This window comes from Trichomycterus rosablanca, chromosome 13 (genome assembly GCF_030014385.1).
Source record: "Trichomycterus rosablanca isolate fTriRos1 chromosome 13, fTriRos1.hap1, whole genome shotgun sequence".
In the NCBI taxonomy this organism is placed as follows: Eukaryota; Metazoa; Chordata; class Actinopteri; order Siluriformes; family Trichomycteridae; genus Trichomycterus; species Trichomycterus rosablanca.
Window position 1 is genome coordinate 32999392 of NC_086000.1, and position 22509 is coordinate 33021900.

At 41.7% G+C, this 22509-nt stretch overlaps 1 protein-coding gene across 1 annotated transcript in view; it reads left to right on the forward strand.

The window, feature by feature from the left end:
- The window catches only part of foxn3 (forkhead box N3), a 172576-nt gene that overhangs the window by 143108 nt on the left and 6959 nt on the right, over window positions 1-22509 (forward strand). Inside the window, exon 5 of the mRNA XM_063007057.1 lies at window positions 20298-20406. Within this exon, the coding sequence (XP_062863127.1) occupies window positions 20298-20406 (109 nt within the window). The remainder of the gene's footprint in view (window positions 1-20297; window positions 20407-22509) is intronic.

The following is a 22509-nucleotide window of genomic DNA, read 5'->3' on the forward strand; positions in this document are numbered from 1 at the left end:
TGATTCCTGTGTGACCCCACCAGTGCAGGTGAGAAAAAAAAGCAGTTGGCTGCTTTATGTTGCCCTACTGCCCTTCTTGGTCAGGGTAGGAGTCTGCAGCGGTAAGGTATGGTACAAATGGGTGATTGGGAGAAAAAAAACGGGAGAAATGCATAATAATAATATAAGGATAAAAATCAGATCCATCATCTTCATCAGGTGATCAGTTGAAAAAACACTTGACTCTAAAGGACCCAGACCATGCTGTACGTCTGTCTAAAAGCATCTGCACTCATTACAATTCTTTACTTATTAAATTAGGGATCTGTACATGTAATAACTGAATGTAGGGACTCTTACCTTCCTGTCATCCCTGTCTGTGTTGGGCTGAATACAGAGTCTGCTGCTGTGTTAATGCACACGGTGTATTTTGGGAAAGCGTGTGATTAATAGAACAATTAACCAGAGTCATTATTGTAAACAAATGAATCCCTGTTCACATCATTAAAAACTAGTAATTGACCTTTTGCAGTATTTTGGTTTTTTTTTTTCCTGATCACTAGACAATTTATTTCTGCCAAACTTCTTCTTCTTCTGTCTTTCATCTTATTCTTATTATTATTGTTGTTTTTTGTTATTCTCCAGTTTAGTCTAACCCTCCAAAAATATACCAGTGGGTTAACTACTGTGAGTGTGACTGAGTAAGTGAGTGAGTAATAGTGGTAGTATTTCTATTATTAATATTATTATTATAATTATTAGGGACAGTGTTAGCCTAATGGGTAGGACCTTGAGCTATCAACTGAAAGTCACAGCCATGCAGCCACTTTTGGCCCTTAAGCAAGGCCCTTAACCCTCTCTGCTCCAGGGGCGCCGTACAATGGCTGACCCTGCGCTCTGACCCTGGCTTTCAAACAAGCTGGGATATGCGAAGAAATAATTTTATTGTACTGTACATGTGTACATGTATAAAAGACAAATAAAGGCATTCTGTTCTATATTATATTATTATCATAATTATTATTATTGTGGCACTCTGGTGGCATAGCAGTTGATTATGCTAACCCACTAATACTAGGACCCAGGGTTTAAGTACCAAGCAATGCTTTTGGCCAGTCTATATAACAAATAAAGGCATTTTATTCTATTCTATACAAGATAGGCTATGTCTAAGGGGGCTAGCCAAGGCTCGTGATGGATTGGCATCTTGTCTGTGTGATTGCATTGCTTACAATGACTTGGGAGAAACCAAAGCCAACTTAACCCTGAAAAGGATAAAATGGTGGTAAAATATTAAATGAATTATTATTATTATTATTATTATTATTATTATTATTGCTGTTTTTATTATTATTAATATTATTATCATTATCATTATTATTATCATTATTAATATTATTATTATTATCATTATTATTATCATTATTATTATTATTATTATTATTAGTAGTAGTAGTAGTAGTAGTAGTAGTAGTATTTTTATTGTTGTTGATGTTTTTGTTGTCATTGTTGCTGTTGTTGTTGAACAAGGAATAATTTGTGTCTGCTCTAATGGATTAAGAGACTCGTGCTTTATCTACGCTGTGCTGAGTATTTATTTGGTTGAGTACCTGTTGTTTTTTTTTCTGTCGCTTAAAAGGCTTCACAGACTGCTGCTGTTGCACATTAATTTTTCAAGTGCTGTTAATTTAGCTCTCATAAAGGCGCACCAAAGACCTGTCTGATGCCTCGGCTGAAATGAAAGCTCAGGTTTCCGCTCTGTGAATAACAGATTTTATCTCGCATGTGTTTTATCATCACTGGAGCACATTTGTCATGATTGTGGAATCAAAGGTGCCTTCTTATACCCTGTTTGACTGATGTTAGTAAGATGTGACTTGTTTTTTGAGGGCCAGCTCAGCGCTGGGTGACACTGGGACATGCATGTTGGTTCCCCTTCAGTTAACCCTGGAACAGTCTGTAGGGATGGAGGAGTCAGGAGGGAGATCTGCACTTCTTGAACTCATCCAAGCAGAACATGGGCAGAATGTCCCGATGTCTGCAATCGTAGCATTATACACGACTGTAAAAAAGGTGTAAAATTCTTCAGTCCCTAAGGAGGTCACCTCGCTCTGTTTCTCTTTTTACATCATCATAGTTCTAGTGCGGGTTCAGTGGAATGGTAAAGCTTTGAACCTGTCTCTGCTCCCCCTAGTTTATGAGCATTACATTACATTATCTGCATTTAGCAGACGCCTTTATTCCAAAGTGGCTTACAGTACAGCTACAGTATACAGTCTGAGCAATTGAGGGTTAAGGGCCTTGGTCAATTGCCCAACAGCAGCAACCTGGCAGTGGTGGGACTTGAACCAGTGACCTTCTGATTACTAGTCCTTGTACATTATTATATGATAATCTGTTTACTTATTAATTCATTCTTACATATTCAGCAAAAGGTCCTAATCCATGTCTGATCCAAGAGAAATGTGTTCAAAACAACACAGTAAGAATTAAACCCTGGACATTGTGTCAGAATGTCAAACATTTCCACGGAGGGTCAATTCAGAGCATTTGGGTCGGGTAAGAACATCCCATACAGACTAGAACCCAAAATGATGATCAAACTCAGCTCCCCACAGGACACTGAAGATGTGTAGCTCTTATTCATAACCATTCATTCATTTTCACAGACTACTTCAATCTGGTCAGGGTTCAACACTGAATCTTAAGCAGGTTTACACCATGGACAAGGTGCCAGTTCTTTGCAGTGGGACCTCACTTACATACACTGATCAGCCATAACATTAAAACCACCTCCTTGTTTCTACACTCGCTGTCCATTTTATCAGCTCCACTGGTGTATGTGAACCACTTTTGCTGGCCAGGGATCAGCTTTTCCGAATGGAAAATGCAGAACATGTGTAGGTTAGGCACCGGTGGAATGGATTACTGTCTAATGGCTCATATCTTTATTATATCACAGTCTCAAAAGGCTTAGATTTTAGTAATCCTCAAGGAAAGTCTCAAATCTTTCATTCTGTTCTGCTCTAATGATGTCTTTTATAGTAAGAAAGGGATCTAAAGATGGTCGGCTTTTTTTTACTAATCAAAGAAGTTTAAAGTGATGCCACATTGTTGGATCTAATAAGAGACAGGGGAGCTAAGCAAAATGGTTGATCCAAAAGACATGTTCTATTCATTTATTCATCTTTATTAACCTCTTTATTGTGGTGGGTCTGAAGTCTTTCCTCTGAACTTCACACACAATGAGAAGATACGCCCTGGACAAAGCACTAATCCACAGCAGAGCATCACACACTCAGTTATTCCAAGTTTTAAGATTTTAAGTTTTTAAGAGGTAGGAGAAAACAAAAGTTCCCAAATTAAACTCACATTCACATAAGAGAAACATAAATCAATTTCAGGTCACCAGAACACCGGAGCTGTGCAGCACCAACACAACTTAATACGCAGCCATGCATGTGATGAGGTATTGATGTAAGTAGTGCTAAACCATTTTACATACTGTGCTTAGATCTTCTTTAGTTTGTATAGTGTCAGTATGCACAACATGGCTAGAAGTATGTGTACTGACCATGTACTACAACCCCAAATCAGAAAAAGTTGGGACAGCATGGACAATGCAAATAATATAAAAACACAGAGTTTCTTACATTTACTTTGACTTTTATTTGATTGCAGACAGGATGAACCTGATATATTTCATGTTTTGCCTGGTCAACTTTATTTCATTTATTAATAAACACATTTCAAATAAAGTTGGGGCAGTAAAGCATTTACCACTTTGTAATGTTGCCATTCCTTTTCACCATGCTTAAAAGACATTTTGGCACCGAGGAGACCAAGTGATTTAGTGTTTTAGCTTTCATTTTTTTCCATTTTTCCTGCAAACACGTCTTAAGATGTGCAACAGTACGGGGTCGTTGTCGCATTTTTCATTTCAAAATTCTCCACACATTTTCAATTGGGGACAGGTCAGGACTGCAGACAGGCCAGTCCAGTACCCGTACCCTCTTCATCCACAGCAATGTCTTTGTAATGTGTGCAGCATGTGGTTTTGCATTGTCTTGTTGAAAAATGAATGGACGTCCCTGGAAAAGATGACGTTTTGAAGGCAGCATATGTTACTCTACGATCTCAATGTGCTGTTTTGCATTAATGCTGCCTTCACAGAAAGGTTAATAACCTTTGCCAAGGACACTGACACACCCCATACCATGACAGACCCTGGCTTTTGGACTTGTCGCTGATAACAGTCTGGATGGTCCTTTTTGTCTTTGGTCCGGAGCACATGGCGTTTATTTTTTCCAAAACAGACCTGGAATGGTGATTCATCTGACCACAATACACATTTCCACTGTGTGATGGTCCATCCTAAATGCCTCAGAGCCCAGAGAAGTCGACGCCGCTTCTGGACATTGTTAACATAAGGCTTCTTATTTGCACAGTAAAGTTTTAAGTGGCATTTGTGCAGTAACTCTGTATTGTAGAGCTTGATAAAGGTTTGCTTTTTGAAGCATGTCCACAAGATTTTGTCTCAAGAAATGTGAACATTTGTAAGGTCAGACGCTCATGCTGGACGAGAAGGCCAGGCTTGCAAACACAGTGTTTCAATTTCTTTTAAAGGTGATCAGTGTGATTAAGGTGTGTTCTCCATGCAGGCCGCTGTAGTTGCTTCAGTAGCTTCAATAGTTGCTACACCCGGTGGAAACCCACATGGTCACAGGTCAAACATGGAATCTCCACACAAAAAGAATCCTGAAGAATCAAACCCAGGCCCTTCTGGCTGTGAAGTGACACTTTGCCACCATGCCACCCTACTAACTAAACAGTAAAGTATTAAATAATTGTAAACACTACATCCATGCAGGCCGCTGTAGTTGCTTCACATCAAACTTGTGCAAACCAGTGACCACGTTAGAAGCATTTCAGGCTCTGAAATGGTATGACTTGTGTTTGTGTATATACTGTATGTCTTTATGTTGTCAGGTCTATTGTGTTTCCAGGTTAAGAGGCTCATTGTAATTTCATTGTATGCAAATGTGCTAACAATGACAATAAAGTCTAAGTCTTTTTATATCATTTGATTGTGTGTGCCTGTCAGTAATGGTTCTGGCTGAATCACCTGAACTTTATAATTAGGAGGGGTGTCTGTATACTGTTGGACATAGTTTGTGTGAATGTCTGAGATGTTGGCATAAATTAATTTAATATAAATAGATAAATAGATAAATATATCTTTATAATCAATACCTTTAGTAATGACAGCAATCATAGTGACGGAAAAGGGCGGCACGGTGGCTCGGTGGGTAGCACTGTCGCCTCACAGCAAGAAGGTCCTGGGTTCAATTCCCAAGTGGAATGGTCGGGTCCTTTCTGTGTGGAATTTGCATGTTTCCTTTAGTTGCTCCGGGTTCCTCCCACAGTCCAAAGACGTGCAAGTGAGGTAAATTGGAGATACAAAATTGTCCATGACTGTGTTTGATATTGAAGTTGTAAAATAAATAATAAATAAATAGGGACAAAAATCCTAACTAGTCAAAGTAGGTTAAACATTTTTAGACATCACAGTGATCAAAAGTGATCAAATGGCTCGTGGTAAAATAAGATGACCATTAACCCTGCACCTTATGCTTAGTGCACATGTGATTTTAAGCCTTTATTTTGTAGAGAAGTACAGTTCAGTGAATTCCCATCATGAGTGCTTGTATTTTGTGCACCACTCACCGTTCAATAATTTTGGCTCTGATATTTTTCCAAACGTTGGACATTTTTGCTGATTAAGCATGCCTTTAGCTCCCTGGAATTAAGCTGCAAACCCAACGATTACAAACAGCCAATGAGAGAGTAAGAAAAGCTAAATATAAGCTTATAAAACAAAAAGAATTAGTATGAGGAGTGTAAAACCGGCTGGATGCATTAAATATTTAAACAGTATTTGGACTGGTGCCCTGGTGTTTCTGCCCTGTGCCCAGTGTTTGTGTTTCTTTTTATTTCACTGCACCTCAGATCAGGATGAAACAGTTACAGCTAGTTACTTTACCCGAGGTTTCTCTTCAGGCAGTGAGGCAGAGATGAAGAGTTTATGTGGAAGTAAAGGTTTTTACAGGTGTCATTGTGGTGCAGATTGCTGTGGTGCAGCATAGTTTTAGGTACTGGTTTAAATTCTTACTTTCTGCAGGTACATTTTGCGAATTCTCCTCATGTCCAAAGGTAAATTTGGGTGAATCTGTGGGTGGGTTCAAAAACCTAGTAAGCTGCCTTGCTGTCATCGACTTATAAGTCAGGTTGTTCAAACGCAGTGATTCCATCAGTTTCCCCTTGCTAAGCTAACACAGTTAGCATCATGCTATTCAAACCAATGGGATGAGGTGGCACAACGCGCTAGCATGTCAACTAACATCTCCCATCGTTTTCCGAAAACGGTTAAATTAGCTGACAAGCCCGTATTTGCAAATAAACAACACTTGTGCACCTTTATACAAATAAAAAATCAATAATAATTTATTTACATTTGAAAATAACTCCACCATATTTTTTTTTGTGAGAAAAATTGTGCCGCACTGAATGCTGGGATTGCCTTCACCGTTAAGGCAGCATCGGATGCTCCCTTGTTATTCTGTTAAAATGACCAATGAAAATTAACCAATGAGTTTCATTTTATTAACCATTGATAGACAGTTCCAATTTTGCATGTGAGCAAAACAGAGGCAATATTATTTTTAAATAAAAGCAAAACTGGAACTGACTCATCACACACTAATGGCCGAGTCTGGCTGTGTGTGTGTTTTTAAACACACACCTTTCCTGTTGTCTGAATACAGACACACACAGTGATGATCCGCTTTCTGGTTTTGCTTTACAAAAGGGCTGTTTGACCCTTGCTGAAAGGAAGTTGGTTTAAAAGCACAGTGAATATAATGTAAAATATTAATGTTGGTTTAATACCAAACTTAAGTTCTATATAAAACATCCAGCTTAGCTAGAAATATAACAAGCAGCACATAAACACCAGCTATGTAGCACCATTTCAATACTAAACCTTCATTCATTCCTGGTTTGTTTTACCACCTCTTTATCCTGGTCATTGTTGCGATAGGTCTGATTCACTGGGCAGAAGGTAGTAACATACATACATACATACACACACACACACACACACACACACACACATTTACAGACACTTACACTTAGGGCATTATTACATTTACATTTTTCGGCATTTATCCAAAGCGACTTACAGTACTTATATTGTACTGTGACTTACATTCTGTGACAGCATACTAAGCAATTGAGGGTTAAGGGCCTTTCTTAAGGGCCCAACAGCAGCAACCTGGCAGGAGTGGGGCTTGACCTTCTAAATACACTAGGCTACAACATTATTAGTAGCTCCAGTTGGCCTGACTGCATTTCTTTTTTTTCTATTTTGTTTATGCATTTTTTCCTAATTTAGCATAGTCAATTTGTCTTCCACTACTGGGGATCCCTGATTGCAGTTGAGGAGGGTATGTTGCTGCTCACGCCGCCTCCGGAACCCTTTTTCACCTATACACTCTGCACAGCCACCTCTATCCGCCAACCAGGGCACATCGTTACACATCATTTGAAAACCCCACCCACACAGTCCGGTCCGTGTCTGCTGCAGGCATTGCCAATTATGCCCGCTAGATGGCGCCCAGTCGACCGGTGGCAACACCAAGTTTTGAACCGAGGAGTTCAGAATCTCGGCACTGGTGTTCTAGCGGAATATCCCGCTGCACCACCTGGGCGCCCTGTGACTGCATTTCTTTGGACCTGTAAGAGGAAACCAGAGCACCCAGTGGAAACCCACAAATTCAGGGCAAACTTGCAAACTCCTTATGAAAAGAGTGTGGGAAATCAAACCCTGGCCCTTCTGGCTGTGAGGTAACAGCGCTACCCACTTTGCTACCATGCTGCCCTACTAACTAAATAGTGAAGTATTAAAGAATTCTAAACACTACTAATGTATGTTGGATTGGATTTTAATATTAATATTTTTTACATTTTCAATATGTACTATGATTGCTACTCGCCAACCCTAAATCCTGTCGAAATTGATATATATAAATGTGCACTGTTAAATGATGTTGGCTATTACGGGGAAGCTGGTCAGATGAAGGCATGGCTGGCCACTGTACCTCTCGCTTTCCCTTCCCTATGAGAGACGTATCCTTTGGCTGCGTACGCTTTTTTTTTAATTCTGCGTAATGTTATCATTCATCACATTGAAATATTTCAGCTGAAAAACGATTTTACTCCCAATCCAATCTGCAGCCTATCGTTCATCCGGGAAAAGAATTAAACTAAATGCATGGGCCCAACAGCAGGTGCCAGATTTGCAGAGTGCTGAGCATTTGTCATATGTACACCATTTCCTTTCTCTTTTTTTATTCTCTCTCTTTCTCTCTCTTGTTTTAAATGGAAGTCTTCCACAGAGGACACTGTAGAGGAGAAATGAGCTTTGTGTGTGTGTGTGTGTGTGTGTGTGTGTGTGTGTGTGTGTGTGTGTGTGTGTGTGTGTAAATGCAGAATGCATGTGTGTTCCTGACACTTCCCAATTTCGTGACACTGCCATTAATTCGAGTGGCGGTTCACGTGAACTGGATCAGATATTCATGGCCCAGCAGAATGTGCGGTCCCTCCTGGTGCTGATCTCAGACCAGGCAGAGCAGCTCGGATCTCCAGCTGTGGAGAACGATGGGAGCAGCTGGGAGCAGCTGGGAGCAGTGAGCCACCCCACTGCCAAAAATTCAACCGCAAGAAGACAGAAATAGAGAGAAATGAGTTGTTGTTTCTTCATTTTGGTTTTCTGTCATTTATTTTGTCACTGGTTTGCCGTTCCTTTGCATATCTGACAGTGATCCCATTTTTTTCCCAGTTTGCATAGTGATAATGTGGTTTCAGAGACAGACTCTTTGACTCCTGCTGAGAGAAAATGTGTTTAAAGTCACAGCGAATGACATGTAAAATACTAATGTTTGTACAATATTAAACTTGAGTGATGTGTTTAACATCTAGCGACGTTTGAAGTGTGATAGAAAAATGAAAAGGCACTGATGTAACACCAGATATATTTGCTGAATTTGTAGATATATTAAAGGCCCTTCATTATTATTAGTTAAATTTAAGTCAAATTTATTTATATAGCGCTTTTTACAATGAACATTGTCTCAAAGCAACTTTACAGAATCTAGGAACCAGACTCAGCAGGGACCCATCCTTCTTGGGTAGCCTGGAGGACCACCATAGGCATTTATATTGGGATATGTAGTACAGATCCTAAAACTAACCCTGCACTCACACTAACCGCGACATGACAAAGTGGCTGGATGTCATTCATATTCAATAAGAGCTGGTGATGAACATTGATGACGTAAAGTGGGCGCAGTATGCAGATTAGCAGCGTAGCAATGTGGTGATTACCAATAGGAATTAAGCATTGAGCGGTATGTGCTTTATCTCTGCCACCACGATTCACTACACAGGGATGAAATTTACACACAGGCAATTTCCCTTTAAGATTTTTTCAGGTTGCATAGCGGTTAAACACACTGGCACCCCAGAGCTGACATCTTGAACTTTTGTTTTCGAATCTCAGCTCTGCTACCACCAGGCTGGGCACCTAAACAAACAATATTGACGCAGGGAGAGAGCCTGAAAGAATTCCTCATAACTGATGCAATTGCAACCTCTGCTGGTTGATTAATGGAGCTTGCACAGAGACAGTGGATAATGGTATCAGGGTGTGACTCTCTGCACACAAAGCTGATCCACGTATGAACTCGACTCGTGCAGGTGAAAAGATGCAGTCGGTACTGCACATGTGTCGGAGGGGGCGTGTGTTAGTTGCGGCTCTCTTCAGTCAGGAGTGGAAGTCAACATCAGTAGTAAAAGTTTGTCTTTTCATTTGTGGTAATAACTGGGTGGGAAGGAATCTGATTCGTGGTCAAATTGTTTTTCTGTACGCTTTGTAAATAGTAGCCAAAGAAGTACGTTGTTCTGCCTGGTATTTGCTTGGCATCAGTAACAACATGGCAAGCAGAGTTCAGCTCGAGTTCAGAAACACCCACAGGTGATGAAAGATCCTTCATTTGGTTAACAAGAGGATAAAAGTTGTTGCCGGTGTAAACGCGGGGTAAGACTTGTGAAGCTCTGAACTTTATGTGCACAGAGAACCATTTACATGAACAAAAATGAGTATAGTTGTGTTTACCACAGTTAAAGTTATCCACAATATTATACCCAACTTTTATCTAAAAGACTTACAACTGTGAGCGTGTACAACCCAAGTACAGTTCAACTGGCAAAACAGTGGCAACCTGGCAAATGTGGGGCTTAAATGAGCAGCTTTTATTATGCATTTTCTCCCCATTTTCCTCCCGATTTAGAGCACTCAATTTTGTCTTCTGCTGCTGAGGGATACCCGATTGCATCCGAGGAGAGCACGTTGCTGTCACGCCTCTTCCGACATGTGCACAGCCCTCCTCTTCTCGCCCCTGCATTCTGCACCGATCCACCGATTAGGGTTTTTACACAGCGTATGAAGACCCAACACACATAGTCCGGTCCCCGCCCACAGATACGGTGGCCAATTAGTATCTGCTGCCAATTATGCCAGCCAGATGGTGCCCAGCCGACCGATGGCAACACCGAGGTTAAAACAGAGGTGTTCAGAATCTTGGTACTGGTGTGCTAGCGGAATATCCCGCTGCGCCACCTGGGCGCCAAATGAGCAGCTTTTAAATTGCTAGTCCAGAACCCAAACCGCTGATCTACCCTTGCCCCTTGATGCACAGTAAGTTACTGAATGTGTGAGTCTGGTGCCCTGTATTGGGTTGGCACCCCATCCAGAGTGTATTTATCCCAAATACCCATTGTTGTATATGAAGCAGTGAATTAAAATGAGTGAATGTTTTAATCAAATTAAGGAAAAAATTCACAATAAATATGCTGCTGGTTTCCAGTGTGTTCGTAAAAGCGTCACAGAAATGTACAAGCGCTCCGGCCCTTCTGCATGCATTGTTGCGTCTGGTGTATGATGGTTTAGGATTCCCGCTTTACATCCAAAAGACAAGTAAAAAAATAAAATAAATAATTGTATGCTGCATTTTGTGTCACAAGACAAACAATAAAGTACACAATATGGTCAAAAGTATTTGGACACCTGACCATGAGCTTGTTCGATATCCCATTTCGAGTGACCTCTGTGTGATCATTTCAGCTCTAACAACAGAGAGTCGAAAGAGCATTTGTATGGCTGGGCACTGATGTTGGTCAATAAAGTCTTTTTTATATATATATTTTTCTCCCTTTTTCTCCCTTCTCCCAATGCCGATCCCTGCTCTGATTGAGGAGAACGAAGCTAACCCACGCCCCCTCCGACACGTGGGCAGCATGCCATATGCATTTTATCACCTACACTTTGATGAGTGCAGTGCAGCTCAGCATTGTGTATGGAGAGACACAATGACCCTGACATCACTCTTTTCTCATCTCTGTGCAGGCACCATCAATCAGCCAGCAGAGGTTGTAACTGCACCAGTCATGGGAGAGAGACCCTATACGGCTTAGTCCCACCCATATCTGAACATCAGGCCAAATGTTGTTCATGTGGCCGTTCAGCCATAGACGGCAGGCAGAGCTGAGATTCGATACGATGCATTCGAGATCCCAGCTCTGGTTCCAGCGTGTGATTTTTTACCGCTCTGCCACCTGAGCAGCCCTTGGTCAAAAAAGTGTTAACTGATATTCCAGTTCATTCCAAATGTGTTCAGTGGGGCTGAGGTCAGGATTCTGGAGTTTCTTTAAACTGAGCTTTTCTTCATGTCTTTATAGAGCTTGCTTTGTTCACAGAGGTACAGTCATGCTGGAAAAGGAATGGGCCTTCCCTAAACTTGCTGCAAAGTGGGAAGGCTTTACACACCTGTTAGCAATTGTTGTGACTAAAAACATGCATTCAAAAATGAGAAGGGGTGTCCCAATACTTTTGTCCATACAGTGTATTTTGTGTTTGCTGAGATTTGAAAATAATACCAGTCATTCTTGATGAATCAATCCGTCATTTTCCCAAAACGTAGATTTTTTTCCACCTGTTCCTGTTTTTGTTTAGATATGTGAGTGTCATTTTAAATAAAAGGAGGCTCCACGCGGTGCAGGCTTCCTCAGGTGTGAACGTTTCAGCATGATATCTCGCCAGATTGCAATATACAGCTATGTTGATCTTTCTTTTACTGGCATATAAAAAAGCATCATGGCCTAAAGGCATGCTCTTATCTACACACAGACGCCATAAACAAACAGCGCCCTCCCTCAGTCACTCACGCTGCTCTAAGCATGCCCTTTGACCTCCACTTATGAGAAAAGAAGCGTGTCAGCCAACTCAAACATATGGAAGAGGCTGGAGGCCAAGGTGGCCAGTTCCTAAAAGAGGAACCCTGCCGCTCGGCTTTTGTTTAGACAGGAGCTCACTGTATGGAGCCAGCCGTGCGTGTCATAGGCCCAGATGTAGAAGCACCACTGCCGCCAGCTCCTGGTTTTTATTGTGAGAAAACAAAAGCCGAGAGCACTCCCAAACTCCTCTCTGAAAAGATACTGACTCCATTAAAGAGACAATTTAAGAGCCTTTCTGACCCAGTGCAGAGATCTACTAAGCAGGCCAGTTTGTCTAGTGTAGTTTGTCTTAGAAAGCAAGCATGTCACTATTTGACCAAAAGTGTGTGGGCACGCCGCTCAGGTGGCGCAGCGGTAAAAAAAAGCTAGCACACCAGAGCTGGGATTTCGAATACATCGTATCAAATCTCAGCTCTGCCATCCGGCTGGGCTGGATGGCTACATGAACAACGATTGGACCAGGGTTCCTCATAATTGGTGCAATTACGACCTCTGCTGGCTGATCAGGATGTGTCTCTCCATGCACAACGCTGATCCGCATATGAACTCACCTCGTGCAGGTGAAAAGAGGCAGTCAGTACTGCACACGTGACGGAAGGGGGGTGTGTCAGTTGCGAAGCTCCTCAGTCAGCAGTGGAGGGTTGTAGTAGAGGTGTAGCGTAATGCAATCAGGGTGATTGGATACAACTAGATTAGGGGAGAAAATTGGGGAGGGTGGGGTTTGGAGAAAAAGAGAGTAAAAAAGTATGTGGACACCTGACCACGAGCTTGTTAGACATCTCATTCCCGAACCATAGACGTCCATTCTTACTGGTGCTGCTTCAGCATTTAGTTTTCTTACATTTGTACTTTTTTGGCATTTAACAGGCGCTTTCATTCAAAGCATCTTACAGTACTGTGACAGTATATTGTCTAAGCAAATGGGGGTTAAGGACCTTGCTCAAGGGCCCAACAGTGGCAGCCTGGCAGTGGTGGAGCTTGAACTAGCGACCTTTCGGTTACTAGTCAGTACCTTAACCACCTTAACCACTAGGCTACAACTGAACCTGTGATGGCAGAATTAAGACCTTAGACATGAAAAGAGCCGAAGTAAAATGTTTTCTGTCTCTGTACATTAGATTGATCCTATGAAGACTATTTTTAAGGCTATAAGCCTTGGACATTAACACACTTGGGAGAAAGAATATATAGAGATAGATCTCAGGCCTGTGGCACCACTTCACTTCATGCACTCTGCGTGGGTCCGGTGAGAGAACCAGGGCACCTACCCACAGGCTCTGTTCATATAGAGAGCATTCCCCCTCTCTGTAGTGAACATCAGCCCTTTCATTCACTGTCGAGTAGCGAAACCTCGCTGGGTTCTCAGTGTGTGTTTGTATAAAAGTCATTGACTTGTAGCCTTCTGCTACTATATGTAATACAGTATTATTGGAAGGCAATACTTCTGAGTGCCACCACTTCAGCCACCACCATTCATCGTGTCTGTAAAAGCAAATTTAGCTCTTCAGAAACCTTGACACAGGTCCAGATGTCACTTTTTGGCTGTCAGTGAGCATCTGTAGCCGACAAAGGATGGATTTTTACGGATGGATAAGGTAACAGAAACCAATAGTAGTGTATAAATATGAAATATGAAGGACGTAGGAGTAGCAACATGTACTTTCAGAACAGTTTTTTATTCTTTGAACGCTGCAATATAATCCAAGCATCATTTTAATGCAGTTATCCCAGAATACAAATCTTCGCAGTTTTAAAAGATGAAGAACATGAAGATCTACTTCACAGTCTACATTTCAGACCTTTACAAATGGTTTGCTGGAGTAAAGAAAGGCCATGTAATGAGCTTGAGATCATCTTGGTGTTCATTATGGCTCTTGTCATCTTGAAATATGGGGATAATGTATACAGGAAAGAGTGTATGCATCATAGCTTACCCCCTTTGTCTCCTGTCTGTAGGCTAGAAGACCATTCAAAATAATCACTACTTGTAATCATTTTCAGGAGATGACTGCCTATAGCATTGTGAACACCTTACTAAGCTTAATAGCTGGCTTAATATGTTCTTTGAGGGACAAATGTGTCTATTTTCCAAACATAAAGCCATGCAGTTGATCAAGCAATATTATTTTTTCATTCCTTAGGGCTTGAGGTTTTGTGCCTCCACCACCATTTTATGACTCTTAGATCAGTAGTCTTTGGTCTAAATGCTTGTCATGAATCTCAATTCAAGTGCAGTTTTTGTTGTGGCACACAGCTTTAGGATTCTGGGTTTCATGCTGAGCTTTGTTGTCTCATGTCATTGGTTTCCTCCAGGTCAGTCTTAAAATATTGGTTGGTGGGTGTTTTCTCACTATGCACCAAGTGTTTCTGGTATAAGGTCTAGAATCACTGTAATCCTAACGTGATTCATCAGAAAGCGCCAACAATGGGTACGTGAGCATGGACCACTGAGCAATGGAAGAAGGTGGCCTGGTCTGATGAATCACATTTTCTTTTACATCACGTGGATGGCCGTGTGTGTGTGTGTGTGTGTGTGTGTTGCTTACCTGGGGAACACATGGCACCAGGGTGCACTATGGGAAGAAGGCAAGCCGCGGGAGGCAGTGTAATGCTTTAAACAATGTTCTGCTGGGAAACCTTGGGTCCTGCCATCCATGTGGATGTTACTTTGACACGTACCACCTACCTAAGCATTGTTGCAGACCATGTTTACCCTTTCATGGAAACTGTATTCCCTGATGGCTGTGGCCTCTTTCAGCAGGATGATGCGCCCTGCCACAAAGCAAAAATGCTTCAAGAATGGTTTGAGGAGCCCAACAACGAGTTTGAGGTGTTGACTTGGCCTCCAAATTCCCCAGATCTCAAACCAATATAGGAACTGTTAGATGCGCTGATCAAACAAGTCTGATCCATGGAGGCCCCACCTCGCAACTTAAAGGAGTTAAAGGATCTGCTGCTAATATCTTGGTGCCAGATACCACAGCACACCTTCAGGGGTCTAGTGGAGTCCATGCCTTGACGGGTCCATGCCTTGGCAGCTAAAGGGTGACTAACACTGTTTACTACTAATACTGATACTGTTTATCATATGTGCATGTTTAGCACTTTTGAGGACCTCAGTGCTGCATTTTTGTATATTTTCTCAGTTCTAGGTCCTTGGTTCAAATCGGTCAAACATCCTCCACTGGTGCAGTTGGCTAAGGGATGGACATTGCCTTTGGTTTCTTGTTCTTTCAAATGCCTGTTTAGCTCAACATAAACTGCTAAAGACAGAGCAAGCTCATTACCCATTTGCTTTGCCAGCCCATCCAGACTAATAAGAACTGAGCTGCATCCCTCCGTCACTTCACATCATGCGCTTGTGTAGTTGCAGCGCTGCTCCACCTTTCCGAGGGGCAGAAGGGGCCAAACCAGCACAGCTGTTCTCTTCAACCCTGCACGTTAGGCTCAGTCTGAAAGTATGGCATATACAGCGTTTCCAAGGCAACAGCGCTCCGAAAATGGGTACAGGAATGCACTGGAATCAGAGCAGATAGTTGTTTTCCTCTTTTTCATTACATCCACCATCTGCCTTCCATCAGAGGCTTTTCCAGGACCGAGTGAAATGATGCCCTGTCCAAGAGTCAGTCTGGAACAGAAACTGTCAAGTCTTTTTTAAATCGACTTTCTTCTATTCCTGCTCTGTGCACTGAAACCTGTAGTTTTACTGATGAAGACTGATGCCAGAGTAACGAATCAGTTCAGATTATAATGGACAGCATTTAGTCACTCGCTCTCTAGTTTTGCGGGGCCAGTCATGATCTGTAATGAGATAACCATCGTCCATCCCCAAGCTTAAATTCAATTTCTAGTTTAGATTTTCATGACTGTGACTTCCAATTGTTTTAACATATATTCACTCTAGCTGTACAATCCCAGATGTGATCAGCACCATTATTTATCTTTATGTCCTGCACAGAAATTTTGTTTATCAAAAATAATATATTTATTTTTACTTTACATAATGTTGTACATACATTTACACTTAATCGCATATTATCTGGATATTTATTTTTACCTATGTGAGCTTACATCTATTGTTTAGGTGGCACGGTGGTTAAGTGGGTAGCACTGTCGCCTCACAGCAAGAAGGTCCTGGGTTCGATCCCCAGGTGGGGCGGTCCGGGTCCTTTCTGTGTGGAGTTTGCATGTTCTCCCCGTGTCTGCGTGGGTTTCCTCCCACAGTTCAAAGACATGCAGGTGAGGTGAATTTGAGATACTAAATTGTCCATGACTGTGTTCAGTATAACCTTGTGAACTGATGAACCTTGTGTAATGAGTAACTACCGTTCCTGTTAGGAATGTAACCAAAGTGTAAAACATGACGTTAAAATCCAATTTTAAGAGACATTTATACAACACGCACTGGTGATCATATGAGCTACGTAGTGTGGAACTATATCATTAGTAGGAAACAGATTATACATTTTATTTAGTACACTAAGGTGTGGTTCAAATCGCAAAGAGATTGGAGGAGATTACACCCTACATAAATCAAATGGCCATCTGAATAGGACTCACAAACCAAAAACAAATTTCACAAAATATGCCTTACCATATACACCCAAGCCAAGATACGACCAGCGGATAGACCAAGTGATTCTCTCCAGATGCCGTATCTGCTACTAACATGACTGACACACCTGTACCTAATGAGGGGTGACCACAACCCCTTTCCCCCTCTACAGCTGTAAGCCACATACCCCTGACCATCAAACGTCTCGTCAATACAAACCACACACTGCTGCTTATATATCAAAATATGTTTTATATTTTTTTCCTCACTTTACATTTACTCAGTACTGCATACTGGCCAACAACACACTTTTGGTCTTTTGGTCTTGTCCCATCGAAAGGTCCAAAAAATCTATTTATCCAATTGTGGTGGGTACTCTATCCTGGTTGTGGTGGGTACAATTTATCGGGCGATAAGTAGAAAACACCCTGGACAGGTCACCAGTCCATCACACACACACACACACACACACACACACACACCTAGGCAATTTAAGTGTTGATTTTAGTAGCCTCAGTTAATTCAGTTAAGACTGCATGTCTTGGACTGTGGGATGAAACCGGAGTTCCTGCAGGAAACCCACACAGACATGGGGAGAACATGCAAACTTCACTCAGAAAGGACCCAGAATGCTCCACCTGGGAATTGAACCCAGGACATTCTTGCTGTGAAATGACAGTGATACCCACGTCATTTTAATATGTACTTGTATATAGCTGAAATGATAATAAAGCCTGTTAAATCTTGAGTCCATGTGGACCACAAACATTTGACCACTCAGAAGAGAAAGGGATGCTCACATTGCTCATCAATTAAGCACTTGTTTAGCATTCAGGTAATTTCTGGATGTTGCAGGAAAAATTCAAACAGGAGCCTGTCATTGAATTTTAAGGTTAATTTAAAATCTACAGCGAGATCCAGCCGTTTCCTCTAGACATTACCTGTAAATACCAGCGCACAGATGAACTTGAGACGGTCTTTTGCATTTTATAGACGCAGATATACAGTGTATCACAAAAGTGAGTACACCCCTCACATTTCTGCAAATATTTCATTATATCTTTTCATGGGACAACACTATAGACATGAAACTTGGATATAACTTAGAGTAGTCAGTGTACAGCTTGTATAGCAGTGTAGATTTACTGTCTACTGAAAACAACTCAACACACAGCCATTAATGTCTAAATAGCTGGCAACATAAGTGAGTACACCCCACAGTGAACATGTCCAAATTGTGCCCAAATGTGTCGTTGTCCCTCCCTGGTGTCATGTGTCAGGGTCCCAGGTGTAAATGGGGAGCAGGGCTGTTAAATTTGGTGTTTTGGGTACAATTCTCTCATACTGGCCACTGGATATTCAAAATGGCACCTCATGGCAAAGAACTCTCTGAGGATGTGAGAAATAGAATTGTTGCTCTCCACAAAGATGGCCTGGGCTATAAGAAGATTGCTAACACCCTGAAACTGAGCTACAGCATGGTGGCCAAGGTCATACAGCGGTTTTCCAGGACAGGTTCCACTCGGAAGAGGCTTCGCCAGGGTCGACCAAAGAAGTTGAGTCCACGTGTTCGGCGTCATATCCAGAGGTTGGCTTTAAAAAATAGACACATGAGTGCTGCCAGCATCGCTGCAGAGGTTGAAGACGTGGGAGGTCAGCCTGTCAGTGCTCAGACCATACGCCGCACACTGCATCAACTCGGTCTGCATGGTCGTCATCCCAGAAGGAAGCTGACGCACAAGAAAGCCCGCAAACAGTTTGCTGAAGACAAGCAGTCCAAGAACATGGATTACTGGAATGCCCTGTGGTCTGACGAGACCAAGATAAACTTGTTTGGCTCAGATGGTGTCCAGCATGTGTGGCGGCGCCCTGGTGAGAAGTACCAAGACAACTGTATCTTGCCTACAGTCAAGCATGGTGGTGGTAGCATCATGGTCTTGGGCTGCATGAGTGTTGCTGGCACTGGGGAGCTGCAGTTCATTGAGGGAAACATGAATTCCAACATGTACTGTGACATTCTGAAACAGAGCATGATTCCCTCCCTTCGAAAACTGGGCCTCATGGCAGTTTTCCAACAGGATAACGACCCCAAACACAACCTCCAAGATGACAACTGCCTTGCTGAGGAAGCTGAAGGTAAAGGTGATGGACTAAACCCAATTGAGCACCTGTGGCGCATCCTCAAGTGGAAGGTGGAGGAGTTCAAGGTGTCTAACATCCACCAGCTCCGTGATGTCATCATGGAGGAGTGGAAGAGGATTCCAGTAGCAACCTGTGCAGCTCTGGTGAATTCCATGCCCAGGAGGGTTAAGGCAGTGCTGGATAATAATGGTGGTCACACAAAATATTGACTCTTTGGGCACAATTTGGACATGTTCACTGTGGGGTGTACTCACTTATGTTGCCAGCCATTTAGACATTAATGGCTGTGTGTTGAGTTATTTTCAGAAAACAGTAAATCTACACTGCTATACAAGCTGTACACTGACTACTCTAAGTTATATCCAAGTTTTATTTCTATAGTGTTGTCCCATGAAAAGATATAATAAAATATTTGCAGAAATGTGAGGGGTGTACTCACTTTTGTGATACACTGTAGATGCCGCTGTCTCCGTGATGCGTTTGAGTCATCCTGAGACGTTCATGCTGTGCGAGTAAATGCTGAAAGCAATAATCCTGTGGGACACCATCAGTCAGATATCTGTACTCAATTCAAAGAGTCTGACACCAAACTTTGCACAAATCAAACTCTGCTGGTCTCCTGTGGGTCTCACTGGTCTTTTTTTGTACTTCTGTACTTGGTTTACATTTTCTTCCTCTCTATTTTTGTTGTTTTATTTCTCAAAGATGTGAGAAATGTTTTGCAGTTTTAATGAAGTTATTTGAGTGTATTTTTAGAATGGGAAGTTGGAAAATTTAAATAAAATATTTTTTTCTTCTGTTTCTCTGTTGCTAATGTGTTCTTGATGTGCAAAGCAAGAAATGAAAGTATTTTTAAGCGCATGCACTAATGGTGTTGAAATTATTTGGGCTGTTTAAGCCGTAATGATTAAATGTGGAACTGTAGCTTTAAAAAAAATCAATATTTTTCTCATCTGCTGATCTTCCTGTTGAATGCATTACTATGTCTGGTGCATCTGTTTATGACTTGCATTCATCATATTGCCATCTGTGATTGCTGTTGAATCACATGCACCCACATGTTGTGCTGTTTGTATAGGATGGTAGTGGTTGTGGGCGGGGATGCTCATATGTGTGTGTGGATGTGTGTATGTTTGTGTAGGTGAGTGTGTGAATGTAAACTCTGACATGTAGGACATTAATGACCGTTTTCTCCTTTTCTCCTTTGCAGTCCCTCAGGGAGTGATCCGGAATGGAGCTTGTATGGTGAGCCCTGGCCTCTTCCCTGGAATACGACCCCTCGCTATCAATCCTATAGGCAGCAGAGCGGCCGCCGTCAGGTTAGTCCTACCATCCACCAATCATCATTGGCTTATACACTATATAGCCAAAAGTATGTGAACACTCCTACTGATTATGGAGTGAAGGTGTTTTATTTAGAAAAGGTTCTTCCAGTCCCAAGCGGCAGAGGAATTATGGTGGGGAATTAGAAGAGATTCCATTGGGACAGCAATGAAAGAAAAAATATTTAATGTTAATTAAATTATTACTATTAATTTAAAATAAATAATTAATAGGGAAAAATTGTGATTTTGTGAATTATGATTAAATACCATACAAAACATACAATGAGAATCCTAAGTTTATTTATGTGCTGTAGGTATTCTTCAAATTAAGTGTTACCAAGTAAATTTTACCCATTAATTGTTTGTTAACATATCTAAAGAAAAGTGTATTTACGGTGGGTTAGACTGATTTTTACAGTCACTTTACATTTAAATTTTCAGCATTTAGCAGACGCCTTTATTCAAAGCGACTTACACTACAGTATACAATCTGAGCAATTAAGGGTTAAGGGCGTGGCTCAGGGGCTCAACAGCAGCAATCTGGCAGTGGTGGGGCTTGAACCAGCAACCTATTTAAATTGTGCCAAGTATAGCAGCAGAATTACCATATTCAGCAGAACATGGATGGTGGTAGCTCAGTGGTTAAGCTGCTGGACTGGTCATCATAAGGTTGCCGATTCAAGCCCCACCGTTGCCATTGTTATATTCAGTGATAAGTACTATATAAGTTGAATAAAAGTGTCTTCTAAATGCCAAAAATGTGAATGTAAATGTAAACATTAACACGGTTGGTAGTCTAGATGCTCCAGAAGCTATATGGAACTGAGCATCTTGGCCTGAACCCTGCACTGTCTATTAGGAGTTAAGCATAGTCTTCCCATGTCCAGCCCTCTTAAAAACAATGCTTACTGTTAATACACAATAAATCCAAATATAGCAGAATCCTAAATATAGCAGAGTAACAACTAAGATCAAATATCATTTTAGTTAAACCATCTACACATTATTTAATCAAAATGTGGTAACATGGCCGCTCAGGTGGTGCAGCGGTAAAATACACTAGCACACCAGACCTGGGATTTCGAATACATCGTACTGAATCTCAGCTCTGCCATCCAGCTGGGCTGGGTGGCTACATGAACAACGATCGGACCAAAGTTCCTCATAACTGGTGCAATTACGACCTCTGCTGGCTGATTGATGGCGCCCGTGCAGAGTTGGGGAATAATGCTGATCAGGGTGTGGCTCTTCGTGCACAAGGCTAATCCACATATGAACTCGCCTCGTGCAGGTGAAAAGAGGCAGTCGGTACTGCACACGTGCCTGAGGGAGCGTGTGTCAGTTGTAAAGCTCCTCTGTCAGCAGTGGAGGGTTGTATTGGTGTAGAGGAATACAATTGGTGCAATCAGGGTAATTGGATATGACTAGATTAGAGAGGGCAGTGATAGCTCAGTGCTTAAGGTACTGGACTAGTAAACAGAAGGTTGCCGGTTCAAGCCCCACCACCACCAAGTTGCCACTGTTGGGTCCCTGAGCAAGGCCCTTAACCCTCAACTGCTCATCGTGTTCAGCTCATTGTGTAAGTCGCTTTGGATAAAAAGCGTCGGCTAAATGCTGAAAATGTAAATGTAAAATGAGAGAAAACTGGGGGGAAAATTGAAAAAAAAAATGTGATAACGGCTCCTAGTCAGTCAAAAAGCCGAAGTAGATAGATTAGAATGTGAAAATTGATTGACTGATTGATTGATTAATGGATTTGTTTGTTTATTTTGTGGTTGTTTTATTGTTTACAGGAACTGAGTTAGCTTAGAAGGTTGATCAAAAGGTTGCTGGTTTAAGCCTCACCCTGCCAATTTGGCCTTCGGGCAAACAATTGCTTGCACTGTATTCATTCACAATAGTAAATTGCTTTGGATAAAAGCGCCTCCTAAATGGTGTGAGAATCAATCAATAAATGAACCTTTGATGCTAAATCCTACTGTCTGCTTTACACTTTAAGTGAAGCTCCACATTTCATCCACCAGGTTCTGATACATTAGCTTTTTTTCCCTAGACACAATATGTGATGTGATAAATAATAAATAGCATAAAGTAAGC